Source organism: Hibiscus syriacus, unplaced genomic scaffold (assembly GCF_006381635.1).
Source record: "Hibiscus syriacus cultivar Baekdansim isolate YM2019G1 unplaced genomic scaffold, ASM638163v2 tig00110321_pilon, whole genome shotgun sequence".
NCBI lineage: Eukaryota > Viridiplantae > Streptophyta > Magnoliopsida > Malvales > Malvaceae > Hibiscus > Hibiscus syriacus.
Genome location: NW_024062680.1, coordinates 2,008,112 through 2,025,922, shown reverse-complemented (window position 1 = coordinate 2,025,922; position 17,811 = coordinate 2,008,112). Strand labels below are relative to the sequence as shown.

The 17,811-nt window shown below is 34.5% G+C and overlaps 3 protein-coding genes and 1 pseudogene across 3 annotated transcripts; 1 reads left to right on the top strand and 3 right to left on the bottom strand.

Moving 5' to 3' along the window:
• Positions 1-1,652: 1,652 nt before the first annotated feature.
• On the top strand, positions 1,653-7,202 carry LOC120117833 (annotated as a pseudogene).
• A 138-nt stretch (positions 7,203-7,340) lies between these two features.
• Positions 7,341-8,141, bottom strand: LOC120117737 (40S ribosomal protein S27-2-like). Its single transcript, XM_039137976.1, has 4 exons — positions 8,015-8,141; positions 7,821-7,922; positions 7,694-7,722; positions 7,341-7,546 (listed from the first exon to the last, which is right to left on the bottom strand). Exons 1-4 carry the CDS (start codon positions 8,015-8,017, stop codon positions 7,420-7,422), a joined length of 261 nt encoding a protein of 86 aa, XP_038993907.1. The 5' UTR covers positions 8,018-8,141; the 3' UTR covers positions 7,341-7,419.
• A 631-nt stretch (positions 8,142-8,772) lies between these two features.
• On the bottom strand, positions 8,773-9,330 carry LOC120117832. The gene has a single exon (XM_039138029.1). It carries the CDS (start codon positions 9,328-9,330, stop codon positions 8,773-8,775), a length of 558 nt encoding a protein of 185 aa, XP_038993960.1.
• A 3,213-nt stretch (positions 9,331-12,543) lies between these two features.
• LOC120117831 lies at positions 12,544-14,427 on the bottom strand. Its single transcript, XM_039138028.1, has 3 exons — positions 14,163-14,427; positions 13,858-14,120; positions 12,544-13,587 (listed from the first exon to the last, which is right to left on the bottom strand). The coding sequence occupies exons 1-3, from the start codon at positions 14,425-14,427 to the stop codon at positions 12,544-12,546; spliced, it is 1,572 nt and encodes a 523-aa protein (XP_038993959.1).
• Positions 14,428-17,811: the final 3,384 nt, after the last annotated feature.

The window sequence follows — 17,811 nt, the reverse complement described above, 5'->3', positions numbered from 1 at the left end:
ACATATGTGCTTACCTAAGAACGTGAGAAATAAAATAAATTATGTGATAAGGATATAGAGAATGAAATGAATGATATGAAATCTATGTATGCTTGATTATATGAGGTGAATGATATAATAAGAAGTTATGTGATAAGAAGATATAGGAATATGTAATATAAGTGTTATATGAAATATGACCATGTGATATGAATGTGATATGTGAATATGAGTGACTAATTGACATGAGCTATGTGACTATATGAAAGCAAGAACATGTGACATGAAATACATGATAAGAGGATATGATACTATGTAAGAGTATTACATGATATGAAATAAAAGAGTTATGAGTTATATGTATATGAGATATATGTTTACACATACATGTGGTATGTGACAGAAGAGAAGGAACATGTGATTATAAGATAAATTATATGAATACAAAAAATGTTATAAATGATAATGCCCATGTTATATGATACGAGAGCTATAGGTATAGTTGATATGCTAAGCATAGAGGGTCTACGCGGTTCTTCGGGACATATTATACGCGGTCCTTCAGGACATATATGTATTCTTTAGAACATGTATGAGGTCTTTTGAGACACCTACTTGATCATTGGTATATGTATATGATTCTTAAGGAATTTCTATATGGTCCTTATGGACAATCTTATATGCCATTACGGTGCAATTCTACGTGGTACTTCGGGGCAAATTTCTACGCGGTCATTCGGGACAAATTTCATATGTCACTCAGTGGAACTTATACGAGCTGTGGTGACAGCATAAGTGTAGAACCTCAATGTACTTGAATACCTTGAGTTCTCAATAATGTACATGGGCTAACAAAGAGACAATAACAAATACAATATATGTGATGTATATGCTTTTGGTGATATGAAATATGTTACATGAATTATATGATGCTATATGTGTTATAAGATATACAGAAATGATAAGTATAAAATCATATGATAAATAGAGATTATGATGATGATAGTATATGTATATGTATGCATTTTGTTATATGAAATGTTCTATAGTTTTATTATACAGTTTATATGCCTCACTAAGTCAACGACTTAGCGTGTGATTGTTTCACACGTAAGTTCCGAGAAGAGGAAGATTGATAAAAGTTATGCAATACAAGTCAGTTTCTCCTTTCCATAGATCAGATCAGAAAATAAATATATAATATGTATTTGTAATAATGATAGTGGTTGGCATGTAATAAAGATTTGAATCCAATATGCTCTAAATGGTTTGTAAAATCATATGATTGAGTTTGTAATGTTTTAAATGTGTATATGTAAAATGTAATTTTATACGGATGAAAACTTCGATTTTTATGAATTTATACGTATTTTACAAAAATACTATAGCAATACATCGATACACAATTTATATTCAAAAAATTTCAATGTTCATGTCATTGTTCATAGTATTGTTCACGGTACTATTCATAATGTACAGTACTGTTCATAAATACGTTTTTGCCTTAAATTTTTACAATGAAGTATAATTTAATAATATTTATTGTATTTTCTTAACATAAATTCAAATGTTAAGTTATTTTCTAAGGAAATTGTTTTAAAAAGTAAATGTGACATCTCGGACTCGTATTCAGGTCGGGTACGGGTTGGGGTGTTACAGAGCGGAGGATTCGAATGCATGGAGGACCAATAAGGAATTCGCTAGAGAAAATGCTTGTTGGCGTAAACCCCTGTATCATTCGTCTTCTTGAGGTAAGCTTCGTCATCATTCTGATATTATTATTATTATTAGGGTAAAGTATAGTAATGGTCACTGAACATTTCTGAAGCTTGCATTTAGGTCCCCCAACTTTTAAAACTTGCAATACAGTCCCCCAACATTTATTATGTTTGTAATATGGTCCCCCAACTTAAACCACCGTTAGAAATTAGGGTAAATTATATAAAAGGTTATTGAACTTTTCAGACACTTGAATTTAGGTCCCCAACTTTTAAAACTTGCAAAACAGTCCTCAATTTCATTCTAAACCCCAATTTCCAAAGTAATTCAATTTCATTCTCAACCCTAAATTCCAAAATAATTCAATTAAATTCAATTATGTCAGATTTATTATTATTTAATTTCATCTTATTTCATGTGATACGTATTTTTTATATAAATATAATAGTATAATTCTTATCTGTTGAAAAAAATTTTTAATTAAAAAAAGTAGTTAGGATATAGAAGAGGTTGAAAATAATTCGAATTTTAAATTTATAAAATGTTATTTTGACGTATAAATAAAAGTGTAAACTACTAGGTTGACAACTTAACTATCTAGCCCTTTTTACTTTTGTCATCGATCTTTTAAATTTATCAATCATACAACATAATTATTTAACTATTTCAACTAAGCCACTAGTCGTTACCAATTGATACAAATGATGAAGTGGCACTTAAAAGGAATTGACATTATTATAATTCAATCTTTATTATTTATATAATCAATTTGGTCCTAAATTAAATAGAATTTAATAAATTAATCATTTAATTAGGATCTGACATGTGTTAGCACATGATCATGACACGTGTCATTGGTGACACATGTCACCACCTAATTATTTATATATGCTATCAATTTGGTCCTAAATTAAATAAAATTTAATAAATTAATCATTTAACCAGGATCTGACATATGTTAACACATGATCATGATATATGTTATTGGTGACACATGTCACCACCTAATTAGAAGAAAATTAAGTTAAAAAGAAGTAAAATTTGGGTCTTGGGCAAACTCAAACCTGAGTCACGCAAATGAAAGATACATGGTGGAGCCACTAAGCTAACACCATCGTTTGTGTTAAGAGATATACAATAATACATATACTAATAGTATGACCAATGCCAGAAAAAAAGAATATAATGGAAAACGGAAATAATGAGATTTGAACTTCGGCAAAAAATTTGAAAGCAATAAATGATGGGAAAATATTATATTTTTTTACAATAAAAAATATTATATTTGATAAATTGTTTGATAGATTTAATATATTTTTTAAATATTAGTTGATACAATATTTTAAAAGAATAAATTTAATATTTATATATTTTTAAACTAACTTTAATATTTATATTTTTCATATTTATAATTCATGATTATATATATAATCTTAAGTTGAGTATTTCTAATATAATTAATAATTTTAATTTCTTATTAAAAATAAAATATTCAAAAAATATAAATGATTCATACATTAATATATGAATATATTTTTTTATTTATACATCTAAATATAAATATACATTTATATAAATATATTTTTATTCGTATATTGAAATATTTTGATTAAAATATAAACATATTTTAAATACTAGTTTATACGAGAAAAAATAAAATATATCAAAAATATAAATGATTCATACATTTAAAATATAAATTGAATCATTTATATTTTCTATACATCTATATTTAATAAGAAAATAAAATTATTGGGGGACTGTTTTGAAAATTTTAAAAGTTGGGGACCTAAATTCAAGTGCCTAAAAAGTTCAATGACCGTTTATATAATTTATCCTAATTTTCTAACAGTTATTTAAGTTGAGGGACCATATTGCAAACGGAATAAATGTTGGGGGACTGTATTGCAAGTTTTAAAAGTTGGGGGACCTAAATGCAAGCTTCAAAAATGTTCAGTGACCATTACTATACTTTACCCTTATTATTATTATTATTGATCAAGAACTTACAAGTATAATATTCAAATTCATTTATTATATACTTGCTATTCTAATATCACTATTCAAATTGACTAGATTTTCGAAATTTACCAGTATAGTTGATGTAATTAACTTAAACTCTAATTTTGCTTAAAATTTTTCAGGTTCTATGGGAACGCGCTATTCAACCTAAAGTAAAAATATTGTCAACATTTAAATAAAGAGCACAAGTGGGTGCAGTGGTTAGGCGTTGTAAGGATTATCAATTTGACAACAGTATACTGACACATGGCACTAATGAAATTTACCATGAGTAACCAAAATGAAAACAGAATATAATTTTAGTTGTCATTTTGCAAGTTCTAAATTTGAAAGACCAAAATGAAGAATTTTTATAATTAGGTGACCAACTATGTACCCTTCATATATCCAAACTAAAACTGAAGTATTAAACTTCAGAATTTAGATTTTCTTTATTTTCCTCAACTTGATATAATAACATAAAATTATTCTCTCTCTATTTTCCAATACAGGAATTTCCTCTAACATGCAAGCTAGATTCCAAAATATATGGTAATCAAAAAAGTACCATAACAAAGGAACACATAGAGTCCAACTTAGAGTGACTCACCATTGAGAAGGTAACACTTTCTATATAATGTTTCTTAATCTATACCAGGGTTTTAAATAGCGTTCGCGGACATGTTTTCGGTCGCGTCGTATTTATCGCGGTCGCGGATATAACGGATGCCATCGCGTTCACTGCAGGTGTCGCGGTCGTGATTTTTTTAAAATTTTGCACAACTTATCTTAAAATATAATAAAAATAATTATAATTACAAGGAATAATTTTTAAAGATTTTTAAAATGATTAAATCAAATAGAATTAAAATAAAAGTGTAAAATTTAAATATTTGGAATTTTAATTACAAAAATTAGAACTAAATTAAATGAAAATTAAACTTTACTATCTAAATTAAGAATTAAATTAAAGAATAAAAAAAGAATTAAGAATTAAATTCTAATGCTAACTCATAAATCTTAAATAAAATATATGACAATATTATAAGTCTAGATTCTTTAAAACCTAGCTTGTAAAACAAATTTTCTTCACTGGTGAATGAGATAAATTTACCTATTTTTTTAATATAATTGACAGGTCCTTGTTCTCATTTCTCTCATCTTCTTCCCTAGTTTAGTTCAGTTCTTCGCTTCTTCTTCCCATCCCCATTCCCTAGTTCAATCTTCTTCGTTTCACTCTCACCCATTTCACTCTTCTTCAATCTTCAATAAAAGGAAGATTGCATATTTGAAACCCTAAATCTCCGAGTGAAAATTGTATCTTCAATCTTCCTAAGCTAAGCGGGAAAAAAAACTTTTACAGTTTTACCTTCTTAAATGGAAGCGATAAGCTTGATCTACTCCTTCGCCGGAGGCGAAGCTCGACGGACAGAAGACTTCCTAGTTTCTACTGACTGGGCTTTGTTTTTTCGACTCTTCCCCTTCCCGATTGGTTTTTGGTAAGATGCATGGGTAATGGGTATTTGATTCTACCGTTCACTAAATAGTTTTGTCTATATTCTATTCATTTTGATTTTTATTTTTGTATACGGTTGGTTGAATGCTTGATTGCAAAGGGAATGTTTATTTTTGTTTTTGTCTTGGAATCACGGGTGAATAACGGTCGATGCGTCCCGTTATTGGCGCAATCGTCCGTTTCCCGTTATATCGCGGACGCAATTGACCGATATTGGTGTGAATCGGTGACCCACCGCAAAAATCATAAAAAGCAGTTTCGGACGGCCGCTATAACGTTTTCGGAAAGCTATTTGATACCCTGATCTATACTACAGGGGATTGGATGTGGCAGATATTAATATGTCTTAACACATTTAAGATCAATCTTTTTAATCTTGTTCATGTATTTTAAAGGCCCTTGGGTGGTAGTGTATTTGTACCCTTGTTTAATTTGGATACATGTATCTGAAAAGCTATGGTTGAACAGGCACTAGAGGCCAACAGGTTGTTCATATTGGATCACCATGATTCACTAATGCCATGTCTCAGAAAGATAAACTCTACTTCCACCAATATTTATGCATCGAGGACCGTGTTGTTCGTGAGAGATGACGGGACTTTGAAGCCATTGGCGATTGAATTGAGTTTGCCAGATCTAAAGGGGGATCAATATGGCGCTGTGAGCAAGGTTTATACACCTGCACAAAATAGGGTTGAAGGTTCCATATGGCTGCTGGCTAAAACTTACGTGGCTGTAAATGATTCTGGTATTCATGAGCTCATAACCCATTGGTAATTCACATCCAGCAAATAATATACGTTGGTTAGCTTAGCTTCAAATATGGTAGGATGGTGGTTTATAATAATTTGATTACAGGTTGAAAACTCGTGCAACAATAGAGCCATTTGTGATTGCGACGAATAGGCAGCTTAGTGCGGTTCATCCTATTCATAAGCTTCTCCACCCTCACTTCCTTGATACGATGCATATAAATGAATTGTCTCGGGCCATTCTTATTAATGCAGGTGGATTACTAGAGTTCACTGTTTTCCCTACAAAATATTCCATGGAATTGACGTCGGCAATATACAAGGGTTGGAAATTTCTTGACCCTGCCCACTTATCTCAAGGAAAGGTAAATCTAATCAATTCAGATAAATTGACAAAGTTAGTCTGATAAATCTACAGCATTTTGAATCCATTTTTGCTTTATTCAGAGGACTTGCAGTCGATGATAAGGATTCACCAAATGGTCTTCGATTACTGATAGAAGATTATCCGTAAGCGGTTGATGGATTGGAGATTTGGTTTGCAATTGAACAATGGGATCGAGACTATTGTTTGTTTTACTACAGGAACGATGAAATGGTTCAACAATACCCAGAGATTCAAGCCTGGTGGAAGGAAGTTCGAAAGCAGGGTCACGGTGACAAGAAAGACGAGCCATGGTGGCCTAAAATGCAAACTCTCGAAGACCTCATACATTCATGCATCATTATCATATATTCATGCACCATTATCGTATGGCTTTCTTCAGCTCTACATGCAGCCTCTAACTTTGGCCAATATCCTTATGCAGGCTACCCACCCAATCGTCCTACCATAACCCGCAGGTTCATGCCTGAGAAAGGCACTCCCGAATACACCGAACTCGAGTCCAATCCAGACAAGGTTTTCTTTTAAACAATCTCTGGTCGACTGCAGACAGTGATTGGGACTGCAGACAGTAATTGGGATTGCATTGATTGAAGTTCTGTCTAGGCATCCATCGAAGGGACAAAGAGACTCACCTGAATGGACGTCTGATGAAACAGCGTTAGCAGCTTTTAAGGAATTCGGGAACAGGCTTTCGCGAATTGAGGAAAGAATTGTGCAGAGGAACAATGACAAGAGATTTAAGAATCGTGTTGGTCTTGCTAATATGTCCTACACTTTTCTCTATCCTACCGGTGAAGTTGGAATCACGGGTAGGGGAAATCCAAACAGTATAGCAATCTAGTACTTTAAACGCAACTAATGCGGTTTATCTACAGTGTGATAGATAATTAATTTTAACATTCATACTTAAACAATCTTAGAATCAAATCCTTTAATTTACTACAATAAGCTAATTTATCTTGAACCAAAAAACAAGACGAGCAAGGTTCAGACCAATTTCTTCAAAAACAGAAAGATAACCCATGCTCCGAGCAACCGAGACTCGCCTCAATTCGTGTAGCAAATCAGTCTCCCTTCTTCCTGAAAGAGCATCCCTCCGTGAGTCTGGCTCGACCTCCGGTCGGCTGGCAAAGAACAGTCTGACAGTTACCACAGACCACCACAGTTTGAGAGTGGCTAAACACAGTTGTTCTGTCCAAAAAAAAAAAAAAAGAAATGTTAGCGAATATGATCCACTAAATATATGAAAATTTAAGACAAATTATCAATATCCGACCCTCAGACATGTTACATTATTTATAAAGAACAAAAGACAATTCAAGCAATGTAAGAACTCACATGTTGAAGCAGCCTTGGCATTTGACATCCTTTACAAAGAAAAAAAGAAAAAAGTTAAAACTCCCAACATATTTGCATGGGCAGATATGAGATTTAGATCAAAAGGAATAGAGTTTTAACAAATCACCATGAAGAAAGAGTTGGGGGACTGAACGAGACGCTTGAGCTTGTGCTTCTTCTTCTCAAGTTCAGCTGGAGGATTCAACAAATCAACATCGTTTTGGAGAACCTAAAAGTCCCAAACATCCACAAATCAGATTCAATTATATATAACAAAAAACAAGATAAACAAGAAGAAACTAAGCAAGAGATTGATCTGACCATTTTGGCTTGGGTGCTAGATGTTTCAAGAGCAACCTCACAAACCGTCGAATGCTTAGTAGGTGGCAGAGGTGGAGGAGGAAGATGCAAATGGTAATGTGATATTTTATATATGTAGAATGGTTGACCTAAGTAAACACCCAGTAAAAGTAAAACCCCCCAACATTAAATCTGGGTTTATGTTTGAGCCCAGTCTTATTCCAGCAATGGAGTTTGTTTTCTTTCTGTGTTCTAGCCCAAGCTAAATTCAAACGAGAAACAAGCACCCCAACTCTTATTACATACGTATATAAAAAAAACTGTCACACCCACCAGGGTTGAAAAATTAAAAAAATTAAACTATTAAATATGAGAAAATTATTTTTATATAAAATATCAAATATTATCACCATCTAAAAAACCAGTAGCTCTTCATGGTAAAATTATCTTCTAATCCCTTTACAAACAATGAAAATAAAAATAAATATAATACAGTAGAATTTTTGAATTTTGTAATTCAAAAACTTATTATTCAATTTGGTCCAATTATTATTATTTGGATTTTCTCCTGCCTGTTGATGCAATACCCCTGTCCTAAGTTAACTCGATAAAAATCTCATTAATTACGTTTTTAGGGGAAAATCCTTTAAAAATAAACAATAACGCAATGGAAATAATAGAAATACTTCTGGAAATAAACTTATGTTTAATGCAACTCATGTGAAAAGAAAAACTACCGAATACAAAATTCCATATATCTAGGCCTAAATTAAAATTAATTAAGACATTCCAGAGGTAAGTTCAGTTCCAGCAACTACGGACATAGCAATCAAGATTCTAGTATGCGTATTTCGTTCTCCGACGGGATTAGGAGGATTCGGCGGGGTGTTGAAAATAGTAGTGCAACTAGCTTGTGCTCTAGGTGCCGGTTGTTCCGCCTGCAACATACTCTTATAATCCTCCTGGTTAAACGCCGTCGTCGCTTGTTGGAAAAACGTTATCACGTTGTTATAAGCATTTTCGCAAGTTATGAGAGCATTCTTCTCTGCCGGGTCAGTCGCGTTCTTGAGGAGTCCGACGATAAATTCATGAGTATCACTTGCACTACTCAGAGTTTGCTCGACGGCAATCTGCGTCAGTGCGGTGATATTGGCGGTTGAACCCTTCAAGTTTTGCTGGAAAGCATCGTTGCAAAATGCATATTCTTCCATCCGTCGACAGATTTTGTCGATCAACGCTTGAGTCGCTTCATCACACAATACAGAACTGGTGAATATGGAGCTGGAGAGGAAAGTGAGAAGAACAAAACAAGTGTATAACTTTGAAGGATTAGCCATTGTTTTGTATAATTTCTAGGATTAGGGTAATGACTAGTGATGTATTGCAAATAAGAATGAGAAATATATATAGCTATTTTACATGAATGGTAAGCAGGGAAATATATTAATATATGGAGTTGTTTTAATATTATGATTCTTATTACTATAAAAGACAGTTTAAAAGGAATTAACCATTGTTTTGTTTAATTTATGGAACTAAGGCAGTGATTAGTGGTTGATATTCCAAAAAGAAAAAAGAACATTTATATAACTATTTTATATTAATGATAAGCAAGGAAATATATTAATATACGGGCTTTTTTAATATTATGAATCACGTGGATTCTTATTACTATAAAATATATATATTTTTTATTTAAATATTCTTTTTAAAATTAAAAAATAATTTGATATTTAAATTGATGAAACTTATCATATATATTTTGTTCTCCCCTCAAATGATTGTTTCAAGTACCTAGGGTCTATGATACATAAAGATAGGGGTGTGGATGATGACGTTACACACCGTATAAAGGCGGGATGGCTAAAGTAGAGGGTTGCTACCGGAGTTTTGTGTGACAAGAAGGTGCCTCTAAAACTTAAGGAAAAATTTTATAGAATGGCAATAAGACCAGCGTTGATGTATGGATCAGAATGTTGGGCAATCAAGAAGTATCACGTAAGGAGGATGGAGACCGCAAAAATGAGAATGCTTAGATGGGCATGTGGTAGGACTTTGTGGGACATGATACCAAACTCTGCTATTAGGATGTCCTTGGGGGTGGTGCCTATACCCGAAAAATTGAGGGAGGGAAGACTACGGTGGTTTGGGCATGTCCTTAGGCGACAACCATCGGATGCGGTTAGGAGGGTGGAGTCGATTACAGTCGACGGTGCCAGAAGGAGATGATGACCAAGGCGGAAGTGGGAAGACTGCTTGAGATTTGATTTAAAGGATTTAGCCCTTACTGAGGACATGACCTCTGATAGGAAAGTATGGAGACTTAAGATCAGGGTAACTGAGTAGTACAAATCACATCCATAGGGTATATCATCTCTGTCTTCTTTTTATGCATTTGTAGTAATTTCCATGACTTCTTCTTTTTATACGTTTCTGTCATTGGAATTTATGAAGGCTTAGAACTACGGTAGCGGAGTAGTGTTGCTTTAGTTTAGGTTTTAACACATTTGACTTTATTCCTTCTTGTTGCTTGCTATCATTGAATTTTGTGTATCTTTTACTTCAAGTTTTGCTCTTTTTAAATATTATTCGGGTCTTACGTTTCTTTCTATATGCAGAGATTTTTATGCAGGGATTTATTTGCAGGGATTACTTCACATTTCAGACGCACATATGTAGACTGCATATGAAGACTGTTCAACTATTTATTTATTTATACATGCATGGCATTTCTATCTTTACTTTTAATTTTTCTAACTGCCGGAGGTCTTTCACAGAAGCTGCTCTCAACCTGGTATTGGGGGCAGCCTACTATCCTACCTCCCCCTTACCCCATTGTATATGGGAATAGGGTTTTGTTGTTGTTGTTGTTGTAATGGTAATGATAAATTTCAAACTTATTATTAAAGGACGTCGTTTGTTTATTTTTTGGGAAGCCAGAACGCCTTCGTTCCATTATCTTCTTCGTTCTTCGCTGGGATACATTTTTTTTTCTTCAACCACCATGCCTTAAAACCAAAAAACCTCTTGAATAAATTCTGCCACTGGAACGTCAATGGCGTGCTTTGTTTTTTTTTTGGATAAGTAAATTATATTCATCCAAAAGAATGCAACAAAACTGCTACAAGAACAAAGCAAGTCCCAACACTAGATCAATCCCCAATTTATACACATTTGCCTATTTACATCATCAATCCCCTGTATACTATGGCTATACAATTTGATTTTTACAACATCTTTTATACTACTTACAATCATATCAGCATAACGTGAAGAACCCCTGAAGCTCCTATGGTTATGTTCCTCCCAAATGTGGTACAAAAAACCAGTCCAGGCGAGCTTGAGAATCCTCACCCTGAGAGATTTACTCTTCAAGTTAACAATCAACCATTGAAGAATATTATCCCATTTAAACGAAGCAGGACGAATCCCACATGAAACCTGCACAGCATCCCATACTTCTTTAGCAAATGAGCAATTTGTAAAGAGATGGTCACGGGACTCAATCCCAGACCCACACAGAACACAACCATTATCCAAGACCAATTCAAACCGAATCAGCCTATCCCTCGTAGGCAGTCTATCAAGGGTGGCCATCCAAGTAATAAGGGAGAATTTCATAATATGAGCAGGAAACCAAATGATCATGTGCCAACTAACTTTCTCTTCACGAACTCTGATCTGATCCCAAATCCATTTACCCTTAATCAGGTTCCAATTGGCACAAGGAAGGAACAAATTCCTAGCCTTCTCAAGAAGCTTCAACAGATTTTTAAAAATCCAGCTAAATCATGCCTTGTACTCAACTTCCCAGAAACTAACAACTTTGAGGCAGTATGCACATAACCAAGCAATCCAAAGTGAGCCATCATTTGCTAAAATATTTTTAATGAGAAGTAGGCAGCAAGCCATACTCCAAAGTGCAAGAATCCTTAGACCCAGACCACCCTCAGAATTAGGAGAGCAGACCTGGCTCCAGATTACACAAGCACCTCTAGCTGGGGCATCACAACCTATCCAGAAAAACCACATGCAAAGTCTCTCAACATCATTAATGATCCCCTTAAGGAGAACAAGTTGTCTGCTCCAAAAATTAAAGATACTAAACAAGACAGTTTTTACCAACTGCAGCCTGCCCCCAAAGCTGAGCTTTTTGCTGGACCATTGAGCTAGTTTACCTTTAATTCGTTCCAAAAGAGCATAATAGTCCTTCCCTGTGAGCTTGCGAGTAACATGGGGTACTCCAAGATACCTGACAGGGAGTTGCGCTATCTTAAACCCAGTAGCTTGCTGAATCAGATCAAATGTGTTTGTATTTAAGCCACATGCAAAAAATTCTATCTTCAGTGCATTCAACTTTAATCCTGATAGATTGTATAAAACCTCTAAAGTACTCTGTACTCCCAACACAGACTCAAGGGAGCCATGGAAAAAGACTAACAGATCATCCGTGAAGCAAAGATGAGTGAGAGAAACTCTCTTGCATTTGGGATGGAATCTAAAAATTCCTCTCTTGGCAGCAACATTCAACAGGGAGGATATGACATTCATCACAATAACAAAAAGATAAGGGGATAGAGGATCCCCTTGCCTAATCCCCTTGACCCTTTAAAATACCCTACTACACTGCCATTCAAGCAAACATAGTACATAGGGGTAGTAATACAAGCCTTGATCCAATTGTAAAATATATCAGACAACCCCATTTCCCCAAGAACAAACAATAAAAAGTTCCAGTTAACAGAATCAAAAGCCTTTTGTATGTCAATTTTTATAGTACATCTAGGGGAAAGATTTTTCCTAGAATATCCCTTCACTATCTCCTGAGCTAACACGATATTGTCAACTATATTTCTACCCTTGAGAAAAGTTGATTGATTGTGGGAAATCAGTCCAGGGAAGTAAGGAGTAAGTCTATCAACAAGAATTCTAGTAATAGTTTTGTATGCAACTGAGAAACAAGAAATAGGTCTAAATTCCTTTGCTAAGGTAGCATTTGGGAATTTAGGGACCAAAACTAAGGTTGTGAAATTGAAGGCAGACATTAAGTAGGAAGTTTGGAAGAAATACCTCACATCAGAAGTGAAATCACTACCCACAGTGCTCCAGGCAGCTTTGGAGAAGCCATCAGTGTAACCATCAGGACCTAGGCTTTTATCCTTCCCTTGTCTAAAGAGAGCCTCTTTGATCTCCACATCACTCACCTCCTTAGTAAGACATACATATGCACTATCCGGTAGACACACATTAATCAAGTCCTTCAAATTTCCAGCAGAGCAGCCTTTAACTAAGGGGTCAGTAGAGCCAATGAGGTTAGTGAAAAAACCCACTAGCTCAACAACCATATCTTTAAAAGATTCAAACAACTGCCCATCCTCACTTTTGATAACTCTAATATTGTTCCTTTTCTTATTAGCTTGAAATTTCTGATGAAAACATTTTGTATTCAAATCCCCCTCACTAAGCCAGTGTGCTTTAGCTTTCTGTTTATAAAAAACAGCTTCAGCAGTTTCCAAATCCACAAGTTCAGAATGAACCCTCCTCTCTTCATCAGTCCTCCTTTGAGCTGTGTGAGCCAGATTAAATGTTTGGATCTACTCCAATTCAAACCTTTTAGCTCTGACTCTACCAGAGATGTCATAGAAAAACTCATTGTTAAGCTCTTTAAGGAGAGGCTTAAGCCTTCTCAACTTATTGGAAAAAAAGCTCATAGTAGATCCTGCACATTGACTCTGCTAGGAATCCCTAACAATAGTCAGAAACTTATTGTGACCAGTCCAATAATTGAAGAACTTGAAAGGCTTAGGGTGCTTAGTCATTGTTGCCTTATGTGACCACAATAAGCCTAAACAATGATCAGAGACCCCATGGGCTTTGTAATCTACAAAAGAGTCTGGGAAATCCAATAACCATTGATCGTTGACTAAAATTCTGTCAAGTTTGCGGGCTAAGTAAGAGCCATCTTGCTTGTTGGACCAGGTGAATAAAGGCCCAAGAAAAGGATGATCAATAAGGTCTAGGCCCTCCAAACACTCCTGGAAGTCCTTAATGTCAGGGGTGTAATGGACTCTCATGACATCAAAGTCAGAACTCTCCTCAGGCTTGGCAATGATGTTGAAATACCCACCTACCAGTCAGGAGGAAGGACCAATGTCCTTATCAACAATACTTAGATGATCCCAAAGATCCCTTCTAACAACACCATTATTACTGCCATATATAGCAGTAATAGTTGTTCTGTGCCCATCAACAACCCCAATAATAGTAATAACTTGGTCACAACATCTCAAAACAGTGACAACAAATGCTTCCTCCAAAAAAATCCATAGCCTACCTCCCTCAACAAAATCATAGTTCTCAGCAAAGTTCCAGTCACCAGCCAATGCATTAGAAAACCTATCAGAATTAACTCTTTTAATGCGAGCAGAAAACATCCACAATGGCGTGCTTTGTTTCTTTATGCTTCTCGGTTCTTCTTTGTTGTCTTCGAAACCCAATTAAGGTAACTCACTCCTCGAAACCCCAAACCCCTTTATTTCTTCAAAATTCTCTCACTCAAAACATTGGTTTGATCAGCTAAATATTTCTAGAAAAAACAATCTTCTCGGAAGAGAACAGTTTATTGATTTATCGGTTGAATGCTTGATTTTTTCTTCTACTTTATTCTGGGTAGATTTCAAAGAATTTAGCTTCCTGTAGACTTTCAGGCTTTGAAACCACCGAAACAGGTTATTTCCCTCGTTATCTTTCTTCTTTATTTACCTTGAAAGCATGCTTCTTTTTATGTAATTACCAGCCATTTTTTGTAATTTCTGAAAACATAACATGTAAAATGGTTTAGACGCTGGGCTTTTGGCTAGAATTATGCCACCCAAGAAATGGAACCAATGTATGGATTTGTCATCCACTCATCTGTGGTTTTTCCTTTGAATGCTGAATTGTCGATAATTGATGAATTTATGTCTTCATCTCGTCGTCATCATCAGCTCGTTTTAAAATGCATGCTACAGTTTTGTATCCCTCCCTTCTTGGGAGTTTCAATGGAAGCTATAAATTTGCCTGGAGAATTTGGGGATTATGATTAAATGGTGATATAGGAAGGTAAGAGTTTTGGGTATCGAAATATGTTTCGCACAAGTATGTTCACTTCTTTATAAGTTCTTCCATATATTCTGAGGGTTCTTGGAAGTCAGACACTGTATCAGTACTTAAGTATGCAAGAAAAATGAACAGTTGAAGCAACATAGGTGTCGATAACAAAATAAAACTAAGTAAAAGCCAGAGAAAAACATTGTGAACTGATCTCTAACTGTTGTTACGTTTACAAAATAGTATATTTGGTTATATGTTGGATGCTTCTTTTTGCCATCCCCTTGCGTTTGTGTGCTTTTGTAATCTGATATTACGAATTAGTATCCGCAGCATCCTATTTTCTTCCTCCCTGCATCTGAATACCCCAACAAAGCATTTCGAAGATAAGGATGAAGTTTGAATGTAAGTTCTTGTACTCCAATGGTAATTATTGGTTATTGGGTAGGACCAGATATTGATGATGGTGGGTGATTTGTAGAAGCTTGTATCTATCAAAGTAGTTGATTCTTTTTGAAAATTGCATCAATCATTTTTGCATGCTCCTCCTGATAGTTGGAATTTTAAGGGTGAAAAATATAAGTTATCGACGTTTGTATCTGAATCTGGTCATTTCCAAATTTTTCTCCAAGGAAACCCTATTTATTAAAGAGAAATTTTTTTACCCTTGGAGTTGGAGGACATTGTTAGTGAAATCATTTAGTGGAATACTTTTGTTGTTTTTAACAGCCTCTGTGTGTTGATAGTCATTAGCGTATTGAATGTGAGGAAATATGTTTTGGAAGGTTACGGATATCCGGACTATTTGTTTTCCTTAAAATACTCGTGTATGCTACATATTTTGGATATGAATATGAGATATAACTCTTCAAAATTCAGTATAATTATGTTGGATACATATATGTATCCACACTTGCCTTCAAGTCTGGGTAACATAGGTTGAAGGGGTGCTATGTAAACCCCAAAGCAATTGAAATGCTGAAAGTAGTTGGCTTTCAAGGCAAAAACGGGTCATCAAATACCAACAGTTCTTGTTTTTGGGCCAAGTAAAATGAAACTTAGGTAGCTAGGCCCAATTCATATGTATATGAGATGGTGGCCTAGTCGCTTACCTAACCACTCTTTAAAATAGAACTTGTTACATGTTGACTCAGGGTTTTACCTGGTCCCAAGTAATAAACAAGTAGCCTACACGAGATTGTTACATCACTTATCAACAAATCTTAAAATAGCTAAAGATAAATAACTTTATGTTGTAAATTTTTTGATTTAATATTTTGTAACAATTTGGTTTTAAGAGTCTTTAAGTTTGCAAACTGGTAGTGTATGTCATCTATAAATGGGTAGTTTATAAAATATAAATCTAAATAGATAGGAAATATAATTAAATTATCACCAATAATTAGACAAGTCATAATAATTTATCGTAATTTATATGACGTCATCTTTAATAGGAAAAAAAGGAAATTGCAATATATTCTAATATCAGACAACAATATTCCAGGGGGAAATACAGAAGGAAAGAAACACTCATTGTTGAACAAAATTAATGTAATGTAATGTGATAAAATTCTTATATATACAGTTACAAAAGGGTGATTGTTATTCCGTATACTTATTACATTTTGAGCTTTAGCTGGTTCAGCTAATTCTTTCAATGATGGTTGAATATTGGCTTCTCTCTAGACCTTTATCTCCATAATATTTAACTTTTTGAACAATCAAATTTTAAGGAACTACTCTAGGATTAATTAGTTAAACTAGAGAGTTAAAGATTTGCTTGTCCTTGGCTTTTGTATGAATATACACAACTGTTTGTTGATTCAAATGCAATAACGGGGAAAATTAAAGTTATATTTATAAAATTTGAAGTATTGTTACAAGTTATGCTTAGAGCAAATCATTTTATACGCATGCATATTCTTAATATGTCATTACAGGCATCAACTTTGTGTTGGACCATTAGCATTTCTCATCAATCATATATTATATAGAACTTTTAATACGTTCAGTGTATCTCTTGCTATGGATCTTAAGGCACATTGCAATTTGTAACAATGTTGCACTTGCCTACGTTAAGTTGCTGAGGCTCACATGGATTATTCATGATCCTCTTGCTTTCTGTCCTGGAAAATGGGCACATCGATGCAATTACGACGCCAGGTTGCCTTATTTTATTGTCAAATCACCATTGCCGAAGTTCCAGATCAGTGCTCACTGACAAGGGATGCAGGCTCATCAGCAGTTCAGGTCATGGAGCTCAATACCGCAATTCCATGGTCGGAGCCAGCGGCAACAACATTTTCCTTGAATCATTATATCAAGGAAACGTCACGTAATACCACATTGATTAAGTTGGTCCCTGAGTTTTGAGGTTTTCAAAACCATCCTGTCAAGAATACTGCTGCGATCAGTACATTGGTATAGTTAGACTCGAAGTTTTGAGGTTTTCAAAATCACTAGGTAAAGAAAGCCCATCACACAAAAGTTTGAGGTTTAATCAGCTTTTGTCTCCTGTACTAGCCTCATTTATGTATTATTCTTAATCTTTTGAAGGGGAAACATTTTGAGTTGGGAGCTCCCTTTTCACACCTTTTGTATGAAGTGCAAGCTCATTGTTCAATTGAATGGAAAAAGAGGGCAACATACCATAGTTGAGAAGTGGTCCCAATAGCTTAGAAAAACCCTAGGATTGATGCCCTAAGGGCTTGACAGATATTCTAGGTTTA